Consider the following 27,994-nt stretch of genomic DNA (forward strand, 5'->3'; position numbering starts at 1 on the left):
AGGGAGCATTACAAAGAAAACCAACAATCAGATTTAACAATACCATCACACAACGAAAGTCTACGACAAGGTACCTCGGAGTATATGTTGACAAACCACGCAAAACTCAAGATTGATGCATAATGTAGCCAGACCCAACACTGCACAGTTTAGACGACTACTAGAGACGACACGAATTTGCCGTATCGCCTTGGTTCAAATGGCTCTGAGCACTATGGGACTTAACATCTATGATCATCAGTCCCCTAGAACTTAGAACTACTTAAACCTAACTAACCTAAGGACACCACACACATCCATGCCCGAGGCAGGATTCGAACCTGCGACCGTAGCAGTCGCGCGGTTCCGGACTGAGCGCCTAGAACCGCGAGACCACCTCGGCCGGCTCGTATCGCCTTGTTAGAGTCCATTCTGAGCTTTGCAGCCAGCACAAGGACCTATCGTCTCTGCCTCACATCATCCAAAACCATTGTACGACGCGGACAAAGAAGCATCCTATTAAGAAGGTCAGGAGTGCTTGGGACAACATCTATAGAGGCATTATGCGTCGTCCTGGGTGTGTACCACATAAGCATTACAGTACGTTTCAGAGCAGCAGCATGCTGGGTAAAAAAGGGACGACAGGAAAAAGTACAGGAAATTACAGGAAAACAAATAACTGACCAGAAAGAAATTAATGAATGGCGACACAACAGGAAAAGGACGTAGAATACACACATTCTTCCCGAACATCCGAGAAGGAATGAGCGTGAAATATATAGATCTGATACGTGGTATGGTCCACTTTATTACGGGACATGGACCGTACCCACAACATCTCCATCATGTTGGCCTAAGTGACACAGACATATGAACATTTGGAGAAAACGCCCTAGCACAACACATCACATTATATTGCGGCATATAGAGACACATACGACCCCAACTGCACGACAATGACATAATGCAAAGGATAAAACAGTCAGATGACTGATTAGAACTGAACACCATCACCGACAAAATTTCACAAGCACTCCGCACAACATACAGACAGGAAGGAGCATACATGAGTCGGAGAACAGAGAATCACCTCACAAGACAACTCAACATATAGAACGATTCCGACAACAACGCAAACACTGAATCGGATGCCTCAACAAACTCAGAACAAGACAATATGATTCATAGAACAATATGAAAAATAATAAGCATAATGAAAAAAAGTATATATTGAACATTATACAACAATATAAAATGCATAAAAATCTATAACATGTATAAGGATTGTAAATATAGGAAAGTAACATGTAAATAATTGCTAAGTTTAACTTCGTAACGACGTGCGTTACAGAAATATACTGAGCTGAAACTTCCTAGGGAGGCGAAGCTAGACGAACTTCAGAGGCTCCCCTCCCACAGCAAAAGCCATAACATTGCCAGCAATCAACAGTGAAATTAATATGAGAAACATATACTAATTTATAATATGTAATGAAAAATTGTATATAGCATATAAACATCGTTTGTACTTAGATCTAAGCAAATTGCTGCTCCATCTCGTACGGACTCGAAGTTGTTCCGATTCCTTCCCACCTGGAAGAGCCAGGTAATGGGACACTTTCTTCTGCTAATAACCTCTTCTATCATTAGCTTCCTCTCAAATTTTTAAATTGTTTCTGTTTTCTTTTCCTCGATTTCATTTTATCCCAGTACTAAGTCATTATTGTTACTGTAGTACCAACTCATTATTGTTGGTCTTTTTTTATTGCTCAAGAAAAAAAATGTTAGAAAAACGGAACAATGTATTCTAACATGCAAAATTGAAAAAAATGTGCGACCTGCTTTTTAAAATAGGCAACAAGTCTTTCAGTAAGCAATAAATGAAATGAAATGAAGTTCTGTAAGATTCACACGAGTCACTTCTCGTCCCATCGTATCCCAACACGTTCTAGACTGGAGCCAGGTTCGGAGATCGTGGTGGCTATGGAAGTTGCTGCGCGTTTTGCAGAGCACGTTGAGTATCACAGGTGGTGTTGGAACAACACATCACCTTCCTATCACAAGAATGGCAAAATAACGGGCCTCGCCGGCCGAAGTAGCCGAGCGGTTCTAGGCGCTACAGTCTGAAACCGTGAGACCGCTACGGTCGCAGGTTCGAATCCTACCTCGGGCATGGATGAGTGTGATGTCCTTAGGTTAGTTAGCTGTAAGTAGTTCTAAGTTCCAGGGGACTGATGACCTCAGAAGTTAAGTCCCATAGTGCTAAGAGCCATTTTTTTTTTTTAACGGGTCTCACAACAATCCCTCCAGAAACCCCAATTGTGAAAGAGAGTTGTAACTGGATGAATGCATTCTACGAGACAGCACTCAGCACGTCTACGTCGTCCTCCCTAACGACTGTCACTTGCGTCAGGCAGAATCTGCCTTCATCGCTGATTCCATAACGGCACGAGCCGAGCCGTGCACGTCGATGCCGTAGCGTGAGTGGAAGACAGGCTACAGACGTGCTTGCCTGTAGTCCTACTGTTAATATCCGATTTGCAACAGTTCGTGCTGAACGACTGGGCTCACAAACCCTCTCATATGTGATGTGGCTGTTCTACGATCTTCCACTGCTGTCCTTACAATACGACGATCTGGCAGGCGTCCAACGTGCGTGGACGTACAGCGCATCGTCTACGGCTGTGAGAATGATCTATGATACCAGCATCGTTCCACAACTGACAAAGCACGTCTGCCTTGTGTGGTGTTTCTCTGGAAAGACCATCACGCCACTCGGAACCCCAAAATTTAACCCCATTAAATTCACTCAGTTGTCTGTAGGAAGCACGAATACGCCTCCACTGTATGGTTGTCCGCTTGTTTCAGGCATCTGCACCACATTGAGCATTCGGGCTGTTGACATTTCTTGTTAAAGTGTACACACAGATAATGCTCTGGTACCTACACGATTCCATTTCCTGTTGGCGAACGACGCTGAAACCATTACCACTACATCTACAATCCCCAGGTGCCACGTGCCTTCATTCGATCAAAATCCAGCAGTGTATATTACGCGTTTACGTATCATGTCACGGTACATCGATACGGAATATTATTATTGCAGCACAGTCAGAAAGGCTGATCATTACGACAACTAACAGGATACGCACTCTGAGAGGTGAACTAAGAGAAAGGTGAACTACAAGAAAAGTGCAGATACAATGAGAGTATGAATTTTATGCTATGGTGATGGTTGCTAAACCAGCCTTCTTCTTCTTCTTTCTCATGTTATTTTACCTTTACCCCTTATCAACACAGGGTCGCAATGCTAATTATCTGATTTGCATTGTAAATGTTGGGGGGGGGGGGGGGAGCTTCCTGTCGCCATCACTTTGTCCCCTAGGACTGAATTTCTGCCTTTTTCTAAATGTTTGTGATTCGTGTAACTGACCAGATCTGGGTATCAGTCCAGTATTCGCCGTGTCAGGTATGGAAAACTGCTTAAAATCCACAACTAGGGTGGCCAGAGAACCGGCCCTTTTCGTTTATCCGCCAGTCGGATTAGAGCTGGGGCCGGTACACCTTACCGCATCCCAGAAGTAGCGTGCTGACATTCGCGGCTAACCGGTGAAGTATTAAGCCAAACCGCCAGTAACAGTAAAACACCTATAAAAAGATGGATATTATGGATTTCTTAAAATATTTCATTGCAATTTACCATAGAAATTCAAAACTATTATATATTTTCGTGCAGTTAGAAGTACGGCTACAAAATTAGTTGACGGCATTATTTTTAGGGTTCCGTGCCCAGTCTTTGAAAACAGAATCCTTATAAAACCGTATTGTTGTCCGTCTGTCTGTCCGTTCAACTGTTAAGAACACTTTTCTCTCACGAACGAAAAGACGTATCAAGTTCAAATTTATCTCATACATTAAGGTCCATGGTCCCTTGGCGGTGTAAGACGTTTAAGCTTTTAAGTCGATGCAGTGAAAAGATACGGCCATTTATGTCATCTATTTTGGTACTCGAAAACTGATTCATCGAAAGCTATAGGATAATCCCAGTTGACCTAGAACCATGAAATTTGGCAATAAGTAGGTTTCACAGTACAAGTAAAGGACAAAAGGTTCATTTTTAAGTATATCGCATAGAAAATATCTTTCTGCCATTTGAACATTCATCATGTTTTAGTAAGTAAACAAAAAAATATTTTATTAAATCTTCTACTTATACATATATAAACTGAAGTCCCCTGATCGCTTCTTTCGTATGACCGGGGTACTCAGGGGGACTACTAGAGCTTTTCATAATATCTTAGCATTCCCGAGACCAATATCTTGCCAGTATCTAAATAGATAATAGTAAAAAATCGTTGAGATTCTCGATTCCCAGGATGAATGAACTACATAAATACATATTTAAGTTTATGTGGAACCCTCAGTGTATGAGTCCCACTCGCGCTTGGCCGGTCTTTTTGGATGGTATGGACTTATGTTTCAAAGAGAGCTTGTCACAGATCTTAGTGAAGTCAAACTCTTGTTGACATACAAAACCTGAACGATATCTAAATGAAAGTAAGGAAATCAATTTGAGGGGGACTCAAATGAAACAATAGTAAAATTTTGACAGCTGCTGTGATGGAAATCGCAAGACATTTTGGTCTTAGATGAGGTCAGGTAGATGATCTAAATCATAAGTTCAGTCGATCAGTCACGCTATTGGTACGAAGCGTAGTATGACAGACAGAATGCCGCAGTATTGAACTGGGTCTTTCGAGTTAATTAATTTATTATGAACCTAAAGTGATTTCCTCTTTGTCTTCGCACGAATGGTGAAATGACAGATATTGATGTAAACAGAAGAAAGGCATCGGTATCTGATGAGATAACTGTAACTTATGCGAAAGAACTTGCTGCCTTGTAGCAGTTTAACATAGGATACCAAGTGATTGGGAAAAAGTGTAGGCCACACCAGTTTTTAAGAACTGTGGTCTATGAGACGTACATAAGCGTAGATTATTTCTCTGTCATCTGTGTTCTGCTTAACTACATAACAGATTTAATGATTATGCAGTATGATCTTCTCGTAGATTGAAAATATACTCAGTAGGAGTCAATACGGATTCCGAAAACTGAGACCTTGTGAATATAGTTACATTCTTCGTTCATAAGGACTAGACTGTCGTAGACAAAGTGGCCCACATTGTTTCCTTGTTCTTTGATTTCCGGAAGACTTTCAATAATTTTGAATGTTGAGCTCCATAAGGTTCCCTTTCTGTGCAGCGACCGTGGAATATAAAACTATAAAGAATGTAGCAACCAGTCACGGAAACATAATTTATTTATCTTTTTGCAAATCGATTTCGACTGATATCAGTCACCATCAGTGCATTTTTCTAACCGACACACGCCATAAGTAGAAATACTGTCCTTGGCAGATTCCTATCATGACAGAAATCTGCCAAGGACAGTATCTCTACTTATGGCGTGTATCTGTTAGAAAAATGCACCGCTGGTGACAGATATCAGTCGAAATCGATTTGCAACAAGATAAATAAATTATGTTTCCGCGACTGGTTGCTACATTCTTTATAACTTTATTTTCAATAATATTAGACTCAGCCGTTTCGTGGACAACGCTGAAGCTGAACGAGCATAGCACTAGGTATGCGATTGATTTCAGCAGACAGGAATAAACATTTCATTCTTAATGAATAGAAATATAAATTATTTAGTAAATGTCGTCGGAAACACTGTAAGGCTGTTGGAGGAATATGTTGAACACATAAGAAAGAATCATCATGCTAACTTTTTTCAAACATTGTTCTCCTTATGTCAGTATGTGTACACTATTCTGTATATCTGCACGTAGGAGCCGTGAAACCAAGTAAGCCTCAGCTGTAAATCTCCGCCGGCCCCGGTGGCCGAGCGGATCTAGGCGCTTCAGTCCGGAACCACGAGGCTGCTACGGTCGCAGGTTCGAATCCTGACTCGGGCATGGATGTGTGTGATGTCCTTAGGTTAGTTAGGTTTAAGTAATTCTAAGTTCTAGGGGACTGATGAGCTCAGATGTTAAGTCCCATAGTGCTCGGAGCCATATTTAGGGTTTGGCGCGAACTGAATTTCCCAGTTCATCCTGAAGGACTTCCACTCGGTTCAGGTCAGGGGTACGGACAGGCCAGTCTTTACGGAATGTTACTCTCCATAGACTAATGCCTCACATGTGTTGCTTTATTAAATGGTATATTGTCAAGCGGATACAAGCAATCATCGTCTCCGAAATGCTCCTGTACTGCATTTAGAACTCTATGGTGTAAAATTTGTTCATATCCTTCCCGTTCTCCGTTGTGGTAAGCGCAGTATAGGCCACCACACGCAACCACGAAAGTGCCCTTACCGGAACAATACCTTCTCCATACTACACTCCTGGCAATACACTGTTGGCAGGTATGATTCTCTAGGTATTCGCCAATCCAAACCCTTCCATACGTCTTCCACAGGGTACTGCGTGATTAATCACTCGAATCACTCGTTTCCAGTCATCTACTATCCAGTGACGTCGTTCTTTACACCACATCAAGCGTCAGTTAACATGGCTGCAGAAATGTTTGAGTTATGAGTTTCTCACCGATTACCGTATCCCTTTCCTTTTCTTAACTCACTACGCACAGTTACTGTGCTATCTGGACTGTGTATAGCACTTTGGAACTCACAAGTGACTCACCAAAAAAAAATGGTTCAAATGGCTCTGAGCACTGTAGGACCTAACATCTGAGGTCATCAGTCCCCTAGAACTTAGAACTACTTAAACCTAACTAACCTAAGGATGTCACACACATAAATGCCCGAGGCAGGATTCGATCATGCAACTGTAGCGGTCGCACGGCTCCAGACTGAAGTACCTAGAACCGTTCGGCCACACCGACTCCTTCCGCTGATTTCACGTGATTGCTTTTTACTACCCCCTCCTCAGTGCTCGCCGGCCCCTGTCCGTCAGTATAAGATATCTGCCTGGTCTCACTTTAGTTGTGACAGTTTTTCGCATTTTCACTTCACAGTCACATCACCAATAACCGGTATCTTCAGAAGGATTGAAATGTCCGTGATGGATCTGTTGCTCAGATAGCATCCAATGTCTAACCCACGTTCTAAGTCTCATGAGCGACCAGTCTGCTGTTACAGCTTCTCTACTGGCACCACAATACTCCCCTGCCTCCATTTATAATGCTGGCTTCACCTATAGTGACACATGTAGTGGAAAATACTTTTGATCAGATAGTGTGTACTGCTCACATACACACCAGAAGACACAATTTGGTGAAACAAGTTCGGTTCAACAGTTAGTGTTGCAGTAAATGCACACTCCTGTTTTCACACCATGAAGAAGCCCCTGATGTGACACTACCATTTTAGAACTTTGAAGTTGACCGTTCTGAGAGTGAAGTTACCTCGACAAACGCAGTTATGCTTCTAGAGAAATATAAAAAGCAATTCAGGATGCCATCTCCTTTTCCGCCCATAGGACGCGAGAGGCCAAATATACACCAGCTGCAAAGCCCCAACATCTTTCCCTAAATCAACCAGTCTCCCTGCAACACCAGGCTGCAACAGCCAACTGCAGTTACAGTATGTGAAATAATCATTCGATCTACTAAATGTACTCTTTAATGGTCCGCCCCGGTAGCTGAATGGTCAGCGTGACAGACTATCAATCCTAAGGGCCCGGGTTCGATTCCCGGTTGGATCGGAGATTTTCTCCGCTCAGGGACTGGGTGTTGTGTTGTCCTAATCATCATCATTTCATCCCCATCGACGCGCAGGTCGCCTAAGTGGCGTCAAATCGAAATACCTGCACCAGGCGAACGGTCTACCCGACGGGAGGCCCTAGCCACACGACATTTCCATTTTTTTACTCTTTAATGGCTGCATGAAAAAGGTGAAAAAATCGAAAACGAAATGATTGTCGGAAGTACAGGAAAGTCAAAACAACCTTCGGTGGAAATAAAAGGAAGGATGATAACATTAAGGGTGCAACGGGAATTCCACTGTTAAATGCAAAGGTGAGAGCGGATAGCTGGAAAGAGTAAATCGAAGACAGCTCTGAGGAGGAAGATATGTCTGATGTGATAGATGAAATAGGAGTCGATTTAGAGGTGACAGGTTACCCAATATTAGAATCGGAATTTAATAGAGATTTGGAGGACTTATGATCAAAAAAGGCAGAAGGGATAGATAACATTCCATCAGAATTTCTAAAATCATTAGGTGAAGTGGCAGCAAAACGACTATTCACGTTGTTGTGTAGAATGTATGAGTCCGGTGACATACCATCTGACTTTCGAAAAAATATCATCCACACATTTCCGGAGACTGCAAGAGCTTACAGGTGCGAGAATTATCGCACAATCAGCTTAATAGCTCATGCATCCAAGTTGCTGACAATAATAATACACAGAAGAATGGAAAAGAAAATTCAGGCTGTGTTAGACGACGATCAGTTTGGCTTTAGGAAAGGAAAGGCACCAGAGAGGCAATTGTGACGTAGCGGTTGATATGTAAGCAAGATTAAAGAAAAATCAAGATTCATTCTTAGGATTTATCGACCTCTAAAAAGCGGTCGACAAAATAAAATGGTGTAATGTGTTCGAAATACTAGAAAGGGATAAGCTATAGGGACAGACAAGTAATATACAATATGTACAGGAACCAAGAGGGAATATTAAGAGTGTACGACCAAGAACGAAATGTTCGGATTAAAAAGGGTGTAAGGCACGGACGTAGCCTTTCGCCCCTACTGTTCAATCTGTACATCGAAGAAGCAATGATGGAAATAAAAGAAAGGTTCAGGAGACTCTGAGACTATGGGACTCAACATCTTAGGTCATCAGCCCCCTAGAACTTAGAACTACTTAAACCTAACCAACCTAAGGACGTCACACACATCCATGCCCGAGGCAGGATTCGAACTTGCGACCGTGGCAGTCGCGCGGTTCCGGACTGAAGCGCCTTGAACCGCTCGGCCACCGCGGCCGGCTGGTTTCGCTGATGACATGATCTGCTGAATGGAACGAACAGTCTAATGAGTACAGAAAGTGGACTGAAAGTAAATCGAAGAAAGACGAAAGTAATGAAGAGTAGCAGAAAAGAGAACAGTGAGAAACTTAACATCATGACTGATGGTCTCGAAGTAGAAGAAGTTAAGGAATTACGCTACCTAGGCAGCAGAATAACCAACGACGAACAAAGCATGGAAGACATAAAAATCTGTCTAGCACTGGCAAAAAGGGGGCCAGGTGAACGCCTGGAACAAGCCTGTGTACAGCCTTGACGCACCGGACCTACACCTAGATTTACACGTGCGAATTCGTATGACAGTGAGAGCACTCACTTGGTTATCTCACGAACCCTGACTGCAGATTTCTACGTCAATCTAGTGGGTCGACCTGAGCGTTCCAGGGGCTCTTTTTCAACAGGATAACGGTCTCTCACATACTGCTGTTGGAACGTAGCATTATAAACAGGGTGTTCACATGCTCCCGTAACCTTTTCGACCACCAGATCTGTTGCATGGGGGCTTAATTAAATATAATGTAAATAATTTTTTAGTTTTTCGTACCTGTATGTCCGATTACGCTGTGTCTCGTAATCGGTTGGCCCTGACTAGTATTATTACGCTATCTGATTGCAAAGAACAACAACAAGAATGAAATGAAATTTTTCGTTAACACAATTAATTAATTAAGTCCCCAGAAACTATAAAACCTACAAAACCCAAGCACAAATGTATTTGTTCTGTGTGTGGGAGTGTGACTCAACGTACACATCTGGCACGGTTCTTCTTCAACAAGACAAGAATTTTTAAATACCAATTATACTGACGTGATAAAAGAAAATTAGAAATACCATAATTGCTCAAGGAAAGTAGAATTACACTCTAATACAAGAACACACGCCAGATGCTTTATTGACTGAACCTGTAATGACGCATTATTTAGGACACTAAAATAAAAACAAATTGAGTTAATTACCTCATTCATATTGATGAAAATCATTCTAATCCTTACATTATATCTCAACCAGAACTCTCCAATATCACATCTCAGCAAGCACTGCCTAATAGCACATCTCAACAAACACTCTCTGCTACAACATCTCAGCACAGACTACCACGAGACCTCGACAGGCACTGACTGCTACGAGTTCTTAACAGGCACTGACTATTACGAGCTCTCGACAAGCACTGACTACTACGAGTTCTTAACAGGCACTTACTACTACGAGCTCTCGACAAGCACTGACTGCTACGGGTTCTTAACAGGCACTGTGGAGGCGGCTTAATAATACTCTTTGGCGCAATCTCTGGCGCAGTGGCTCAGTGTAGCGACCTTTCATATGCCCCTCCTCCACAGGCCAGAATTTGATGGTATTTTTGCCAGCATTGGTGGTGAAAATACCACCAAATTCGTCCACAAAAATACAGACAAAAATAAAAGATAATATTAATACCTAAATATCACATAATTAGTAAATTTTGGCTTTGCACTGACCTTTCAATAACCTAATATATAAAATACAGTAGGCAATACAAATTCTTTTCATACATGTGGCTTTACATAATAGTTTGCACAATACACAAAAAATCAGTTTATACAAATGTTCACATAAAATACTTTTAATTATTCAAAAAAAAAAATAGTTGATAATTCCAACCCAGCAATGGTCAACAGGTGCAAACACCAACAAGTGACATCATTTCAGCAGAAGCAGTCCATCAGTTGCACCCAGCAATGTTAAGCAGGTGCAGACACCGACAAGTGACATCATTTCAGTAGAAGCAGTCCATCAGTTGCACCCAGCAATGTTGAGCAGGTGCAGACACCAACAAGTGACATCATTTCAGTAGAAGCAGTCCATCAGTTGCACCCAGCAATGTTGAGAAGGTGCAGACACCAACAAGTGACTTCATTTCAGTAGAAGCAGTTCCATTAGTGGCACCCAGCAATGTTGAGTAGGTGCAGACACCAACAAGTGACATCATTTCAGTAGAAGCAGTCCATTAGTTGCACCCAGCAATGTTGAGCAGGTGCAGACACCAACAAGTGACATCATTTTAGTAGAAGCAGTCCATCAGTTGCACCCAGCAATGTTGAGTAGGTCCAGAGAGCAGTCCATAATATTCACTATCACTGATCACACAGTTCATCAGCAGAAATTAATCATTCCTAAGTGTCACACATTATGTTGAAAAAGTGCAGGTAACAGTTCATAATATTTACCATCACTAATCAGACAGTTCAGGCATGAACAATAGTTTGAATGCACATACTAATGCTTTTACACTAAACATACAAATCATAACAAACACACAAATGATGTCAGATAATTTTCATATTAACTATTACAAATACTCAAATATCAGTAAACCTATAATATTTATGGGTGTCAGTGCAAGCCACTACAAACAAATAAAATAATATTTACGAGATAGGTGGGTAGGATTAGGAAAGGAAAACACACAAAACACACTCATTCATCTTTCATCCACATTAAGTACTACTGTGTAATTGAATGGTGTTAACTGTGTAAATGTAATTCTGTCAAAATCTGATGTTCATCATGTGAATCAAGTAATAGTGGCAGCAATGTATAACAGTCAATAATAGTTAGGTCAACGTCATAGTCATCATGTCAAGACCAATGTTTGCCAAGCCAGATCAAATGTACTGTTGTTGAACAACTGTCAGTGAGCCAAGATATGCAATTACTTCCTCTCTTCAAAAAAAGTATATACTGCTTAGTGATTTAACAAAGTGTGTGTATAGACTACCTTCCTTCTACTTTAGTGTTCTAGTCTGCTATCTTCATCCTCCTTGTTCCATAAGACCAACAAAAAAAATATGCATCTCACTTACTTTACCTCTTATCCACCAAAACTCCAATAATCATCAACTTCACACAATCTTAATAATACCTCTTCAATACGTCGATACATATAAACCTTATTGCCAATATATGCTCCTCACTTACTTTACCTCTTATCCACCAAAACTCCAATAATCATCAGCTTCACACAATCTCAATAATACCTCAATAACACCTCTTCAATGCGTCGATACATATAAACCTTATTACCAATCTCATTTCACTTCCATAACAACTCTTTCCTCTAGTCAGTCTCCTCGAACAAGTACAGGTAAAATCCTAATGCAAACTTCAGTTCATCATCCCATACAATCTGAAGACACATTGCCAACACACAACCTCTGTGTAATCCATCTGACCCAAATCTTCTGCTCATTATGAATTATAAACAAAGAAATGCATACATGACCTCTAACAGACTTAGTTCGAATAACTCTCAGTAATTAAGTACGATTACGGAGTGTGAATAATCATAATATTTCACAGTATGCACACCACTTCAAGAATTATGGCAAACAGAAGCAAACATGTGGAGTATTTCTTGTGTAAAGTGTCACTTCCTATTTCAATTGCTCACGAAAAATGCAGTGTAATAACTGTTAATGGTCTAAACCTAGTAATGGTATGTCATGTCGTTAGCTTCCTTCCTATTAGCATAAATTTATACAGCTTCCATAAAACCTCCAGCTCATGTGACTTCAACGAAGTTCTTTGTACTAATGTCGTTCGTCGAATTATAGCAGTTCATTTTCTTATCTTAAAAATATAAGGCACTGAGCGTAAGCAAAACAAGCAATAGCGAGTAAATATACCAGTAGAGAACAGAATGTCAACAAGTGGATGCAGCACAATCCTTACAACGAGGCTCTGCCAAGCGAACAATCTATAATTAATCCAATAGTGTGACCTAAACTCTCTGTTTGTACACAGTATATCAGCATTTCTATACACCAAATTAAAGAGTAGTTATGACAACAACAGATATGTATAAATATGCAATCCATACGTAAAGCAGGAAACATGTCATTAGCATCATATCAGCATAAGCAAATAAATGTTCATATGTAATCTTACTAAGTAAACATGAAGGCGCAAGCAGATAAATCACAAAGTATAACTTACATACCTAACCACATCAGCACAATAAATCAGGTGACAATTATAATTTAAATAAATAAGCACAGCAGGCACATAATTAAAAAGTATGACATCAGTGAAAAAGCAGTGCAGCCCAGCGATGCATAATATACACAAGTTACAACCCAGTTCATTAATAATCATTGTCAAATTCAGTTAACGTACGCAAGCACGTCGCTTCACAAGTAATTTCATAGAACATGAAATTTAGCACAAAGTATGAATCACGTAATTGCGAGCAGCAAATTACGTCTAAAGTACGTACCTAAGTGGAAATATGTTACCTGAAAAATGAACTCAATTAATAGTTACCCTTTTTAGTTTATTAGTTTCTTCTTCGAAATTACATTCTTTCTGAAATTTTCTCTATAGCAAGTCCTCTTAACGTAGAAAGACACAGAATTTACCTGAAGTTCTTAAATATTTTATACAACCGTATCCTGAAAAATACTGAATGTTAATAAAATAATTCATCAAGTCACTATAGCTTTATACTGAATTTAGTCGGAAAAATTAAACTGTGTATTTGTTTACGGCTGTCAGTGCATTCGCACTGAGCGCTCGATCAGCTGTAGGCGCGTGACGTAGAAAGCAATTGTTCGCGGTCAACGACTGCCTTGTGCGGCGCGCAGACTTGACTGTTGCTTTGAGTATGTGCCGCCGCCAAAACACAGCGCGGTATCCTTGTACTCTCCGCATGTTTACATGTAGCTGTGAGTTTCTCTGAAGTATGTCATTCCACAAAAATTTTTCAAAAGTATATCATTCCACAAAAATTTTTACGTTAGACATATGATGTATTCCTTCAGAGCGTCGAGATTTAAGAGTTTCTACTTCGACAGTGTTATCATGAATAATTTTACGAATTCTATATGGACCGTTATAAAGCAGAAAAAATTTGCGACACAAGCCTTTTCCTTTGTGAGACAAACGGTGGGACTTAATTAACACCTTCCGACCAACTGACAAGATTTTTAAACGACCAGGACGTTTAGCTGATCTCTCTCTTCTAGCAGCCGCAGATGCAATATTTCGTAGAGCCGGGTTCACAACTTCAGAATGCCGCAGTTTCCGTGTAGGCGGAAAAGGAACGATTTCAGATATGCGATTTGTCGGTGCTTTATTTTTTAATACCAGTATAGGCGGTAAAGAAGTTGAATCATTAGAGAGTTCATTCAGAATGTTTTGAAAAATATGAAGATACTGATCCCACGTTCTGTGATTCTGATGACAATAAAGTCGACACAATTTATTGATTTCCTTCATCCATCTCTCTGAAGCGTTAGATTGAGGGTGAAAAAGTGAAATGAAAATTGGTTTAATTTTACGACGCTGTAGAGTACGAAGCCAAATTTTAGAACGAAACTGTGATCCATTATCTGATATAACCTTATCAACATGACCAACTTCTTTAAGAAAATGTTTGATAAAAGCGTTAGATACTGAACGAGCTGTTGCTTTGCGTAAAGGTGTAACACATACATATTTTGACGTCAACTCCACTGCTACTAAAATGTACGCAAAACCATTAGTAGAACGAACCACTGGACCGAACAAATCGACTGCAGCCATCTCCTTTAATTTCGCTGGAATGATAGGAAACAACGGTGCTCTGTGAGAAACTGTTGGCGGCTTAGCCTTTTGACATAATTTGCATTTGGCCAGAACAGATCGAATACGTTTTTCCATATTACTGAAATAACAATTTTCTCGTAACTTATGAAAGCATTTTCTGGGACCAAAGTGTGCATAACTGAAATGCGTATACCAAATCAGCTTATTAACCCACTCATCAGGAATACAAACTAACCAAACAGAGTTGTCGACCGATTTTCGTTTAACAGGAATGTCATTGCGAACTGAATAGCGTCTAGTTTCTCTGGATCAGGAAGAATACCTTCTGTAGAAAGAATGTGACCGAGAAATTTCACCTGAGAACGACCAAATTCAGATTTTTCCAAGTTCACTGTAGTGCCAACTCATGCAAAAATACGTAATAATGAATCCAAAATTTTGTTGTGCTCATTCCAAGAATGTTTAGCAATAAGAATATCGTCAACATAAGAAGTAATAGTGTCACGAAGATAAACAGGTAAAATTTCATTTAAGCTAAGAATGAATGCTGCTGAAGGTACAGTAACTCCACACTCCGAAATCACTTATGGGTAAATTAGTCAAATCCGGTTATTGTTTACTTACTCACTAGATAGATTGACAGTCGAAGAGTTGTTTTGACAGATGCAAAGAATAGTAAAAGAGTAGGCAGCGGTACAGAAAACTAAAAGAGAAATAACACCACTACAGCTCGGGGCCCTATGCTCGCTACGGCACATATTCACTTAGAGTAGTGAATCCCCTGAGGACTTTAATAGCCGCACATAATTTCCAATTTGTGTCTTAATGGCCAATTTAGTGGGAGTGCGTACATAAATTGATCTAACCATGAACATGGACGTATGTCATTCTTAGAATTGCGGAAGATCTTAAATTTCCGAACAGTCAAAAAGTGTTTATAGTCAAAATTTTCGCCTCGTGGCGACAAAGACCTACCGCGTCTGTCCCAGTCCCAATGACGATTATTGTCAAGTTCACGCGCCTGGCGCTCTCTTGTTGCTTCTCGTAAATGAAATAAATTATTTTCTTCAAAGCCCTCTGCTATCGGTGATTCTAAATTTCTTCTGCTGTCTTTTCCTACGATTTCGCCTTCAATTTGTTTGACTTGCTTTCGTAATGCCTCAACTTCCCTTTTCACACGTTCATTAAATTTTCCCTGATTTTCAACATGCTTATTTATGTTCTGGTACTCTTCGGTTTCTGCAAATGGCAATGGTGCTGTATCATCTGAATCTCTGTCCCCATTTAAACTAAGATTTGTCAATTTGTCTGAAATCTCCTCAACTCTTTCCGATAAATCACCTACTTGTTCTTTCTGTTTATTTACGTCTTCCGTAAGTGTCGCGACTCGGGTTTCAGTATTAACACATTTAGTAGTTAACTGTTCATACTGTTGTGTTAGGTTATTTAATCTGTCATTTGGTACGGATTCCTCGATTCTCTCAAATATTTCTTTCTTATCGTGTGCACGTTGTAAATTTAACTCTGAAAATTTTTGAACTATCACGCGATCTCTTTCTTCCTGTTCTTTATCCTGTTTCCTTTGTCTGATTTCTACTGCAATTAATCTATTATTGTGAGCATTCAAAATTGGTTGTACTTCTTCTCTGATTTCTTTCTTTAATTCATCTTTCATATTTTTGAAACATGTCCCTATTCGTGAATCTATCCGTGTTTCCAAAGTTCCCATCTCTGTTTTAAATTCAGATCCTAACTGTGATCCAAGTGAGTCTAACCGTGTTTCCATTGTTCCCATACCAGTTGTAATTGTTCCTATCTGAGTTTTAATTGTTCCTATCTCTGTTTTAATTGTTCCCATTTGTGAGCCTAACCGTGTTTTCAATTCTGATCCCAAATTTAATATTACACCCATCAACTGCTCCATATCAGCTGGTTCCAAATTCTTTTCGCCCCTAACATTTCCCACAAAACTAACTTCCTTCTGCATAGCCATAAAGCTATCTGTGTTCGATACTATTTCAGAATCTTCTATTGTTGATCTCGTATTCTGTGAATTTTCTGATTGAGAAAAATTTTTAAAAGGTTCGGACTATTTTCCCAACTTATTACATTGTTTTCCACTTCATTATTCATCACACTGTTTTCCTCTGTTGGCGAGTTCGCCATGTTAACAATTTCGTCATTCTCACTATCCATCATCTTTGCCTTCTTCATCGATTGCGTAATCATTTACAAAACATAAAAAAATTCGTCACTGTACGAAAATTACACACAATGACTCTTTATCTCCAACAATACCATTTACATGAAAAGTTTCCCTCAAACACGATTAATCGAACAATTGAAATAATTGCACTAAATTGTCAAACCCGTAGACAAGACAACAATTTAAATTTTGAAAAATACCATTAGAAAAATGACAATTACCAAATCTACACATGCAATACAGACTACAATTACTAAACTCAAATTACTACAACAATACTACGGTCTACTATTTTTACAATCAGAAGAATTCCAAGGGACGATCCTGGCAGGGTCGCCACGTGCATGGGGGCTTAATTAAATATAATGTAAATAGTTTTTTAGTTTTTCGTAGCTGTATGTCCGATTACGCTGTGTCTCGTAATCGATTGGCCCTGACTAGTATTATTACGCTATCTGATTGCAAAGAACAACAACAAGAATGAAATGAAATTTTTCGTTAACACAATTAATTAATTAAGTCCCCAGCAACTACAAAACCTACAAAACCCAAGCACAAATGTATTTGTTCTGTGTGTAGGAGTGTGACTCAACGTACACATCTGGCACGGTTCTTCTTCAACAAGACAAGAATTTTTAAATACCAATTATACTGACGTGATAAAAGAAAATTAGAAATACCATAATTGCTCAAGGAAAGTAGAATTACACTCTAATACAAGAACACACGCCAGATGCTTTGTTGACTGAACCTGTAATGACGCATTATTTAGGACACTAAAATAAAAACAAATTGAGTTAATTACCTCATTTATATTGATGAAAATCATTCTAATCCTTACATTATATCTCAACCAGAACTCTCCAATATCACATCTCAGCAAGCACTGCCTAATAGCACATCTCAACAAACACTCTCTGCTACAACATCTCAGCACAGACTACCACGAGACCTTGACGGGCACTGACTGCTACGAGTTCTTAACAGGCACTGACTATTACGAGCTCTCGACAAGCACTGACTACTACGAGTTCTTAACAGGCACTGACTACTACGAGCTCTCGACAAGCACTGACTGCTACGAGTTCTTAACAGGCACTGTGGAGGCGGCTTAATAATACTCTTTGGCGCAATCTCTGGCGCAGTGGCTCAGTGTAGCCACCTTTCACTGTCTCTAATAGTGCGCATGTCGGACGTCATTCACCGACAACTCCAGCGTCATTCAAAACCAGTATTATCCGTTGCTGTATTAACCAATAATATGCAACAGGCATGTAACTCCATCCCACAAACTGGCATCCGAGACCTGTACAACACAGTTTATGCACGTCGGTTATTAATGTACCAGTCGTTCACATCTGCAATGGCTTGTCTCGCACTTACCTGTGATACTGCAATTTTAATCAAATATGTTACCAAGACAAATGTATTCCCGAAATATCATTACTCTTCGTTAATTCTTTTTTGGTGCTGCAATTTTTCATTGTATGTTTGCTGCAGGCTTAAGATGGCTGCAGACTTTTTAATTACAGGCATCAAATCTTAACCACCTTTTCATAAAGTATGTAGTTCCCAATTTGGAGGTCTTTTTTCGCAGTAGGACATTAATGGGAGGAACAGCTTCAATAGTAATACCCATTTTCCAGGAGCGTTCTTCTCCAAACTATCGAAGGAGAATTGAGAAGGTTGGAAAGTAAGAGAAAGCCACTGACAGAAGTAAAAATCTGAGGACAGGTCGTGAATCGTGCCTGGGCGCTCAGTCGGTAAGAACACTGCTTGCGAGAGACGAGGTTTCGAGTCCCGGTCCGACACGCAGTTCTAATCTGCCAGGAAGTTTCAATACAGAGCACCCTCTGCAGCAAAGTGAAAGATTCTTTCCACAAGCTTTAATAGAGTTTTTTCATAACACAACACACGTCCTTAATTTCTGAACTGGACAGGGGTCACACTCTCGTGAAAGTAAACACAACCTGGTCAGCCACTACGAAATTTCACCTTTTGATGTAACAGTGAGATAAATTTTTAAGTACTTTTGTCTAATTTCTTGTTTATGATTCGAATAATAAGCGCTTAAGGCACGTAAACAGTTCACTGCGTTCTTTAACAATCAGCAAAACAAAGTTCAACGTGAACTCCTTTAAAGCGACGAAATAGTTACGAATAAACAATTACTGTAACTGAAGTTTGCAACTCCATCCCAATTTACGATACTGTAGGTAGGTACTCGACAATATCTGAATTCGAAATCGTAACAGGAGAAGCAAGCTGAAGTTAACATAGGAAGACAGTTTCGATGAAGGGTTTAATCCATACTCACACTCAAATTCTTCAGAGCCTGTACGTCCTCCGCATACTTGTGATACGAGTCGCAGGCCACATACCCGTTGTCGCCGTTGGTGCCGTATTCTGGATGTTCGTGCAACATCCGGTCCCATATGCTCTCACCCTTTCCTGTAAAATGAGGAATAGTGGATCAGAAATGTCCAAAAAGCAACTCTGATTTAATAAGCTACCTCTCTGTGAATGAGAGTTTTACTATCCTGTTGGGACTAGGATGTAAAAGTTCAGTTAACTCGGTAAATAGTGTGGCAAATGGGAGATTTCTGGCATAGGGTATGCCTTGCACTACTGCAGAGCTACAGGGAACTTGTGTCTACTTGCCAACAACATTATTTCAGACTCCACATTCATACTGCGTCTTGACGTGGTACCCGAATCACCGTCATATACTAGGAGAGTGACGTTTGACTGAGACTGGTGAAAAAACTGAGCAAAGTAATTTAAGTTTCAGATCGAAGCGACGGTAATTTCAACAGAAGTTTTGTAAATCCACGGGATGCAGACGGCAAATGAAGGGAACGAATGTATTTCTAAGGGGCTGCCAACCCTTTTCTTCGAGTTATTAAAACTGAGCTTCGAAAAAGTATTAAGTTTCTTAAAAGAAAATTAGGAGTGAAATTGTTAAGGCTTTCGTGGCAACTCGTCGTCAAACTGCCTGTTGGATTCTATCTCGGGTTTTTCGGGTGACGTTTGTTTGATGATTTTTTTGATGTTTCGCCATTACCAGTGGCTGGCACTGCCAAAGCTTCGGCCACCATTGCTGGTGGTGGACTGGAGTCAAGCTCGCAGCCGCAGATTGTACACTCCTGGAAATTGAAATAAGAACACCGTGAATTCATTGCCCCAGGAAAGGGAAACTTTATTGACACATGCCTGGGGTCAGATACATCACATGATCACACTGACAGAACCACAGGCACATAGACACAGGCAACAGAGCATGCACAATGTCGGCACTAGTACAGTGTATATCCACCTTTCGCAGCAATGCAGGCTGCTATTCTCCCATGGATGTAGTCCTGTGGAACGGCTTGCCATGCCATTTCCACCTGGCGCCTCAGTTGGACCAGCGTTCGTGCTGGACGTGCAGACCGCGTGAGACGACGCTTCATCCAGTCCCAAACATGCTCAATGGGGGACAGATCCGGAGATCTTGCTGGCCAGGGTAGTTGACTTACACCTTCTAGAGCACGTTGGGTGGCACGGGATACATGCGGACGTGCATTGTCCTGTTGGAACAGCAAGTTCCCTTGCCGGTCTAGGAATGGTAGAACGATGGGTTCGATGACGGTTTGGATGTACCGTGCACTATTCAGTGTCCCCTCGACGATCACCAGTGGTGTACGGCCAGTGTAGGAGATCGCTCCCCACACCATGATGCCGGGTGTTGGCCCTGTGTGCCTCGGTCGTATGCAGTCCTGATTGTGGCGCTCACCTGCACGGCGCCAAACACGCATACGACCATCATTGGCACCAAGGCAGAAGCGACTCTCATCGCTGAAGACGACACGTCTCCATTCGTCGCTCCATTCACGCCTGTCGCGACACCACTGGAGGCAGGCTGCACGATGTTGGGGCGTGAGCGGAAGACGGCCTAACGGTGTGCGGGACCGTAGCCCAGCTACATGGAGACGGTTGCGAATGGTCCTCGCCGATACCCCAGGAGCAACAGTGTCCCTAATTTGCTGGGAAGTTGCGGTGCGGTCCCCTATGGCACTGTGTAGGATCCTATGGTCTTGGCGTGCATCCGTGCGTCGCTGCGGTCCGGTCCCAGGTCGACGGGCACGTGCACCTTCCGCCGACCACTGGCGACAACATCGATGTACTGTGGAGACCTCACGCCCCACGTGTTGAGCAATTCGGCGGTACGTCCACCCGGCCTCCCGCATGCCCACTATACGCCCTCGCTCAAAGTCCGTCAACTGCACATACGGTTCACGTCCACGCTGTCGCGGCATGCTACCAGTGTTAAAGACTGCGATGGAGCTCCGTATGCCACGGCAAACTGGCTGACACTGACGGCGGAGGTGCACAAATGCTGCGCAGCTAGCGCCATTCGACGGCCAACACCGCGGTTCCTGGTGTGTCCGCTGTGCCGTGCGTGTGATCATTGCTTGTACAGCCCTCTCTCAGTGTCCGGAGCAAGTATGGTGGGTCTGACACACCGGTGTCAATGTGTTCTTTTTTCCATTTCCAGGAGTGTATTTACCTGGCGCGCCAACGCACAAGACCTTTTCCGTGGTCATTTCCGGTGATGTTCTCCCCTCGCTACCTGCAGCGGTCGTTCGCTGCAGCACGGGAATCCATCTTGAGGCTTTCTTCTTTCTTCTTGCAGCTGTTCTCATGTTTGTGTACTTCTATAGCTTCTCTGGACAAGCGGGCGTGGCAGATCTACTCTACAGCAAGATCTTCCGTGTCGGCTAATTTTAATGTGTGGTTAATCTCACACGGCCGATTTCTCCACCTGCCCCAATCTGCAATGCCGCTTACGTTCTCTGATGCTGATCCTGGCCCTGATCGTCCCATCATTCCAATATGAACTTTTCTGCATCTACATGGTATGCGGTATATTCCCGACATTGCAAGTTGGTCCCTTTTGTCCTCTGCTGATGTGAAACTCTCTTTGATCTTCTTTGTCGGATAATAAATCGTCTTTACGCTGTGTTTGCGCACTATATGGCCGATTCTGTTCGTCACTCTGGCAATGTATTGCAGAAAGACCGTACCCAAAATTTCTTTTCCCAGTGTGTCACTTGCTCACCTCTAATGTAACTTCTGGATTACCGATTGCTCCTCAGAACACTTTTCATTCTCGTGACTGAGATTCTGCGTCTCTCATATTCGTCTTACTCGTGTTACCAGCGTATTAATCATGCCTCATTTGTGACTCGGGTGGTGATTTGACACTTTGCGCAGGTATCGGTCCGTGTGTGTGTTTTCGACACATACTGTAGAGCAATTTTTAGATGAAACTGAAACGTCCCCTTTGAACAATTATACATGACTGTGCTTAAACTGACACACAATATTTTGTTAGCGCAACGCAGTCTGACTTTCAAAATTCCCTACAAAAGAATGGCCCTGACTAACATTAAACTATACCTTTCACAAATCACTTACCTCAAAAAAATCTTCGCTGCTCAAGCTACTGCAATACAGCGAGCGCCACTACTGCCAGCTAAATAAAAGATTCAAACTATGGAAGGCACTAACTACTGATAGGGATAGTTAGCAAATGAAAGATATTAATAGAGAACAAACAATGTATTTACCTTGATATCATCATATATAAATATAGCAGTTCATGACAAATTTCAAAACTCCGCCATCTCTCTCCCCACATCCACCACTGCTGGCGGCTCACCTCCAACTGCGCAACGCTACGCGCTGTTCACATCGAGCTGCCGCTGCCCAACACTACATTGGCGAGTATTACAACAATGCAAAGCAGCCACAGACTGCACACAGTACAGCCAGTGATTTTCATACAGAGGTGGCGTTACCAATAAAAAAACCTAAACAGCCTACTTACAAAACTGAACTCTTCTGTCATAAAACATTGAAACTCTTCTTGCTTAAAATTGAGGTTGTCCTTCGAAAAACTGAACTTCATAAAAATAACCTTAGTCGGAAAAGAATTAAACGTTTCTTAAGGAAAAAGGAAAAACATTTCTACAGAACAGATTATATCTTCTTAGGCGAGAACTAAATCATTATTTCGAAAAGAAAAAGTTTTGGGAAAAATTCTCTTGTTTGTGAGAATTAAAAATATTTTTAATTGGATTAAAACTCTAATTCTGAAAAATCTTTGGAAAGAAATCTGCATCTCTTCCTTAAAAAAAGTGCCTTTCTTTAAATGAAGACGAGGGTCACGGAATAATCTGTGGAGAAACCAGAATCCAGTAGTCTGTCTCCGTGTATTGGGAGTCCACCATTAAAGAAGCAGTTGAAATACTTGTAGGTAACGACTTAATTCACAGAGACAGGGCCGCGAGAGTTGCCGGCACGGTAGCTCAGCATGTTCGGTCAGAGGGTTAGCTGTCCTCTGTAATAAAAAAACTGAGTTAATGGGTCAACAACGAACTGAAACTGGTGTCTTGCGACGTCCGCCCCGAGCAGATACAACGAACAAAACGAACAAAATGAGATAAAAAAAAAGCGGTGTAAGGCGCTGCTGTCATGGAGTGTGCGGCTGGTCCCGGCGGAGGTTCGAGTCCTCCCTCGGGCATGGATTTGTGTGTTTGTCCTTAGGATAATTTAGGTTAAGAAGTGTGTAAGTTTAGGCACTGATGACCTTAGCAGTTAAGTTCCATAAGATTTCTCACACATTTCAAGATTTTTTTGAACGGAAACAGGATGTCAACTCAGTAAATGCCAATAATCATCACTTTCGGCACTAAGGAACTGTCAGACGCAGACAAACGAATGCAACGATTTTAACACAGATGGAGAATCGAAGCCAGGACAGTTAAGTCGGGCACGAAGACCTTTCCCGTGCTCGTACAATTGGTCCGCGGCTTGTGGCTATGCTTTCCCCGACACACGCATATGGAAACCGGGAGCATTGGACTACGATGACCCTATAAACTCGCTGGCTCTTTTCTAGCGAGCCCCACATAAACAGGTGAACCACAACAGTAATGAGTCAGCAGCACCGAAAGATCACGAGCAGTAGCCTTGCGGATGTAATACGCAAATTACACAAGACCATACAAAGCGATTCCCGTGAACCATTCAAGCATGAGTTTTTCATTGAGAAAGTGCTTAACTCACTAGAGAGGCTGAATGGTTGTGAGGCTAAATATTGAGGCAGGATGTCGACGTCATCTGGGTGCAAGCACAAAACCTTATGAAATACTCATTACGGCGGTAAAACATTAAGATTCATCGTTTACTTCTTGATGATTGGGTCTTTTACCATGTAGGTGACCATAATTCGAAGTAAAAGTGCGAAAAAACAAGTGTCGTGCGGCACGACGTCCTGGTGCACCTCTTTCAGCTGGACACCACCTGGACGACGTGGGTGTTCTTAAAATTATCAGCACCCGGCTTTCTCCAGACGGTCGCCCAGCCAAGTACTAACCGGGACCATCGTTGTTTAACTGCGGTGATCAGAGGGGGGAGAGAGACCGGTGTTACTAACTTAACAAGGCCGTTTGGCAAAGTGGAGAGGAAGATACACTAGCACTAGCACTTGTGAATTTCTGTCCCTACAGCCTCTGTCACTCACCGTCGGCGTCCCAGCCGCCCTCGATCTGGTAGGCAGCGGTGGCTGCGCCCAGCATGAAGCCGTCAGGGAACTGGTTGACGGCCCCCGCTCGCGAGAGAGTCAGCGGAGATTGGTGGGAGTCTGCTGCCGCCGGCCAGAGCGCGGCTTCTGCTGTGGAGGCCAGGCACGCAGCTAGCAGCAGCACTACTCGTTTGGATAACATGGTCTCTGCCTCACAACTAAAGCTGCCACGTCTTTCAAAGCCTACTGTCTATAAAGTTGATTGCTTTAATTTCGTCCTGGTTTTTATCGCCGTAATACAGCTGCAGTCCAGTGATAGCGTCAAGTGTTTACAAAATTTGGGTCCGCTATAGAGCTCACAACTTCAGTCATTGCATAATGTATTAACTTTCTGAAGCTAGAGATAACGTCTTTTCTTATCGCAAACCGACACCTGCAACAGTTCTCCACTTCTTAGAAGGGATGTCTCTCGGCTCGAACAGGAATTTCTAATTAAAAATATCTACACAGACCTGTCTCACATTTTCCCGCCTACGACGGCGTTTGATTATGTTGCTCTTGGTTTGTACACTGCAGCGCTTGCGGTTTTGGAGAAGTGGAGGTTAACACGCCAGTCAGTCAGTTACCTCAGCAAGTAGTGAACATGTTTAGTATAAGTATGTCAGTATTCTCATATATATACAGCAAAAATGAACTAATCCACCAAACGTTGGAATGTTTTAAGTATTATCGCTTACAAGTTAAAGCTTTATCCATCAGAAGACGGTGTAGGACGTGATGATGACGCTGTCGCAATGATTTTTGTGAATCGGTTTGTCCAGAAACATGATCATTCATTTGACTGCTCAACTGGAGTTGCAATGGATACGACAGTGGATGAAGAAAGCGACTATACGAGGTGTGGCTAGAAAAAAACCGGACTAGTACTGGTGAAACAATAAAACGAATTAAATAAGGCTGAAAGTCGCGTGGCCTGTCACGTGACTCTCGCTCCGCCTACTGCTCGAGTTTCATCTGCCTCCTGCACTCAGTCTGCCCGTGGCGTCTGTTTTAAGTAGTTGACGTTTTGTCTGTGCGTCGGAAAATGTTGAGTGTACAGAAAGAACAGCGTGTTAACATCAAATTTTGTTTCAAACTAGGAAAATCTGCAAGTGAAACGTTTGTAATGTTCCAACAAGTGTACGGCGATGATTGTTTATCGCGAACACAAGTGTTTGAGTGGTTTAAACGATTTAAAGATGGCCGCGAAGACACCAGTGATGACACTCGCACTGGCAGACCATTGTCAGCAAAAACTGATGCAAACATTGAAAAAATCGCTAAACTTGTTCGACAAGATCGCCGTTTAACAATCAGAGCAGTGTCTGAGTTAACAGGAGTTGACAAGGAAAGTGTTAGGCAGATTCTTCATGAAAGTTTCAACATGAACAAAGTGTGTTCAAAAATGGTTCCAAAGTGTCTCACAATTGAACAGAAGGAACGCCGAAGAATGATTTGTTCTGACATCCTGGAAAACATTGAAAGTGATTCCACCTTCTTACAAAATCGATGCATTGGAAAACTCCTGGTTCTCCACGACAAAAAAAAGCACGAATGTCAAAATCGAAATTCAAGGCAATGATGATTGTTTTTTTTGGCATCAAAGGGATTGTGCACATTGATTGGGTACCAGAGGAACAAACAGTGAATCAGCATTACTACATTAGCGTCCTGGCTACCCTACGTGAGCGAGTACGGAGAAAACGGAACGATTTGTGGAGAAAAAAGTCATGGATCCTTCACCAAGACAATGCCCCAGCTCACAGAGCGTTGTCAGTGAAGACGTTTTTGGCAAAACACAACATTCCCATCTTAGATCATCCACCCTACTCACCTGATTTGGCCCCCTGTGACTTTTTTCTTTTCCCTAAAGTCAAGTCAGCTTTGAAAGGAACTAGATTTGAGACTGTTGAAGCAGTAAAAGAAAAAGCGACGGAAGTAATGTATGGACTTAACGAAAATGATCTGCAGCATTGCTATGAACAGTGGAAAATTCGTATGGAGCGGTGTAGAGACCGAGGAGGAGAGTACATTGAAGGAGATAACATGAAATTGTAAATAATTGTAAATAAATGTTTTTTCCAGCATCAGTCCGGTTTTTTTCTAGCCGCACCTCGTATATAAGATAACACGATTAATAGTGTTCAAGATTGTAGTTCTAGCAACAGTGGCTGATACAGGACTCGTACAACAGAAGCTAACAGTTGTACTGGCTATTAACCTTCACCGGAAAAGAAATCGTATACTGTTAGTATTTTAACAAAATTTTTCTGGAGATCGTATTGAATGTATTATGATTACATTATTATACACATCCACGTACAGTTGTGACTTACAGCTCGTTACTGAAGAGACAATCATCTATAAAAAGCTCATTGAACCTCAAATTAATATTTGATTGTGTGGAGGAAAAACAAACAATTTAGAGGAAACAAGGCAATCAAAGAACCGATGATAAAACAACACATTATATCCCAGTACGACACAGTAAGAATTGAAAGGCGCCTGAAATTTTGGACAACGTAAAAAGCAAGAGAAATACGGCACAAATACACTCCTGGAAATTGAAATAAGAACACCATGAATTCATTGTCCCAGGAAGGGGAAACTTTATTGACACATTCCTGGGGTCAGATACATCACATGATCACACTGACAGAACCACAGGCACATAGACACAGGCAACAGAGCATGCACAATGTCGGCACTAGTACAGTGTATATCCACCTTTCGCAGCAATGCAGGCTGCTATTCTCCCATGGAGACGATCGTAGAGATGCTGGATGTAGTCCTGTGGAACGGCGTGCCATGCCATTTCCACCTGGCGCCTCAGTTGGACCAGCGTTCGTGCTGGACGTGCAGACCGCGTGAGACGACGCTTCATCCAGTCCCAAACATGCTCAATGGGGGACAGATCCGGAGATCTTGCTGGCCAGGGTAGTTGACTTACACCTTCTAGAGCACGTTGGGTGGCACGGGATACATGCGGACGTGCATTGTCCTGTTGGAACAGCAAGTTCCCTTGCCGGTCTAGGAATGGTAGAACGATGGGTTCGATGACGGTTTGGATGTACCGTGCACTATTCAGTGTCCCCTCGACGATCACCAGTGGTGTATGGCCAGTGTAGGAGATCGCTCCCCACACCATGATGCCGGGTGTTGGCCCTGTGTGCCTCGGTCGTATGCAGTCCTGATTGTGGCGCTCACCTGCATGGCGCCAAACATGCATACGACCAACATTGGCACCAAGGCAGAAGCGACTCTCATCGCTGAAGACGACACGTCTCCATTCGTCCCTCCATCCACGCCTGTCGCGACACCACTGGAGGCGGGCTGCACGATGTTGGGGCGTGAGCGGAAGACGGCCTAACGGTGTGCGGGACCGTAGCCCAGCTTCATGGAGACGGTTGCGAATGGTCCTCGCCGATACCCCAGGAGCAACAGTGTCCCTAATTTGCTGGGAAGTGGCGGTACGGTCCCCTACGGCACTGCGTAGGATCCTACGGTCTTGGCGTGCATCCGTGCGTCGCTGCGGTCCGGTCCCAGGTCGACGGGCACGTGCACCTTCCGCCGACCACTGGCGA

At 42.2% G+C, this 27,994-nt stretch overlaps 1 protein-coding gene across 1 annotated transcript in view; it reads right to left on the bottom strand.

Annotated features, from left to right (window-relative positions):
- The window catches only part of LOC124805601 (myrosinase 1-like), a gene marked incomplete at its 5' end in the record, with an annotated part of 126,735 nt that extends 98,979 nt beyond the window's left edge, over positions 1 to 27,756 (bottom strand). Inside the window, 3 exons of the mRNA XM_047266168.1 lie at positions 19,119 to 19,252; positions 24,372 to 24,441; positions 27,748 to 27,756. Coding sequence (XP_047122124.1) covers positions 19,119 to 19,252; positions 24,372 to 24,441; positions 27,748 to 27,756 — 213 coding nt within the window. The remainder of the gene's footprint in view (positions 1 to 19,118; positions 19,253 to 24,371; positions 24,442 to 27,747) is intronic.
- Between the last annotated feature and the right edge of the window lie 238 nt (positions 27,757 to 27,994).

This window comes from Schistocerca piceifrons, chromosome 7, assembly GCF_021461385.2.
Source record: "Schistocerca piceifrons isolate TAMUIC-IGC-003096 chromosome 7, iqSchPice1.1, whole genome shotgun sequence".
Lineage (NCBI taxonomy): Eukaryota > Metazoa > Arthropoda > Insecta > Orthoptera > Acrididae > Schistocerca > Schistocerca piceifrons.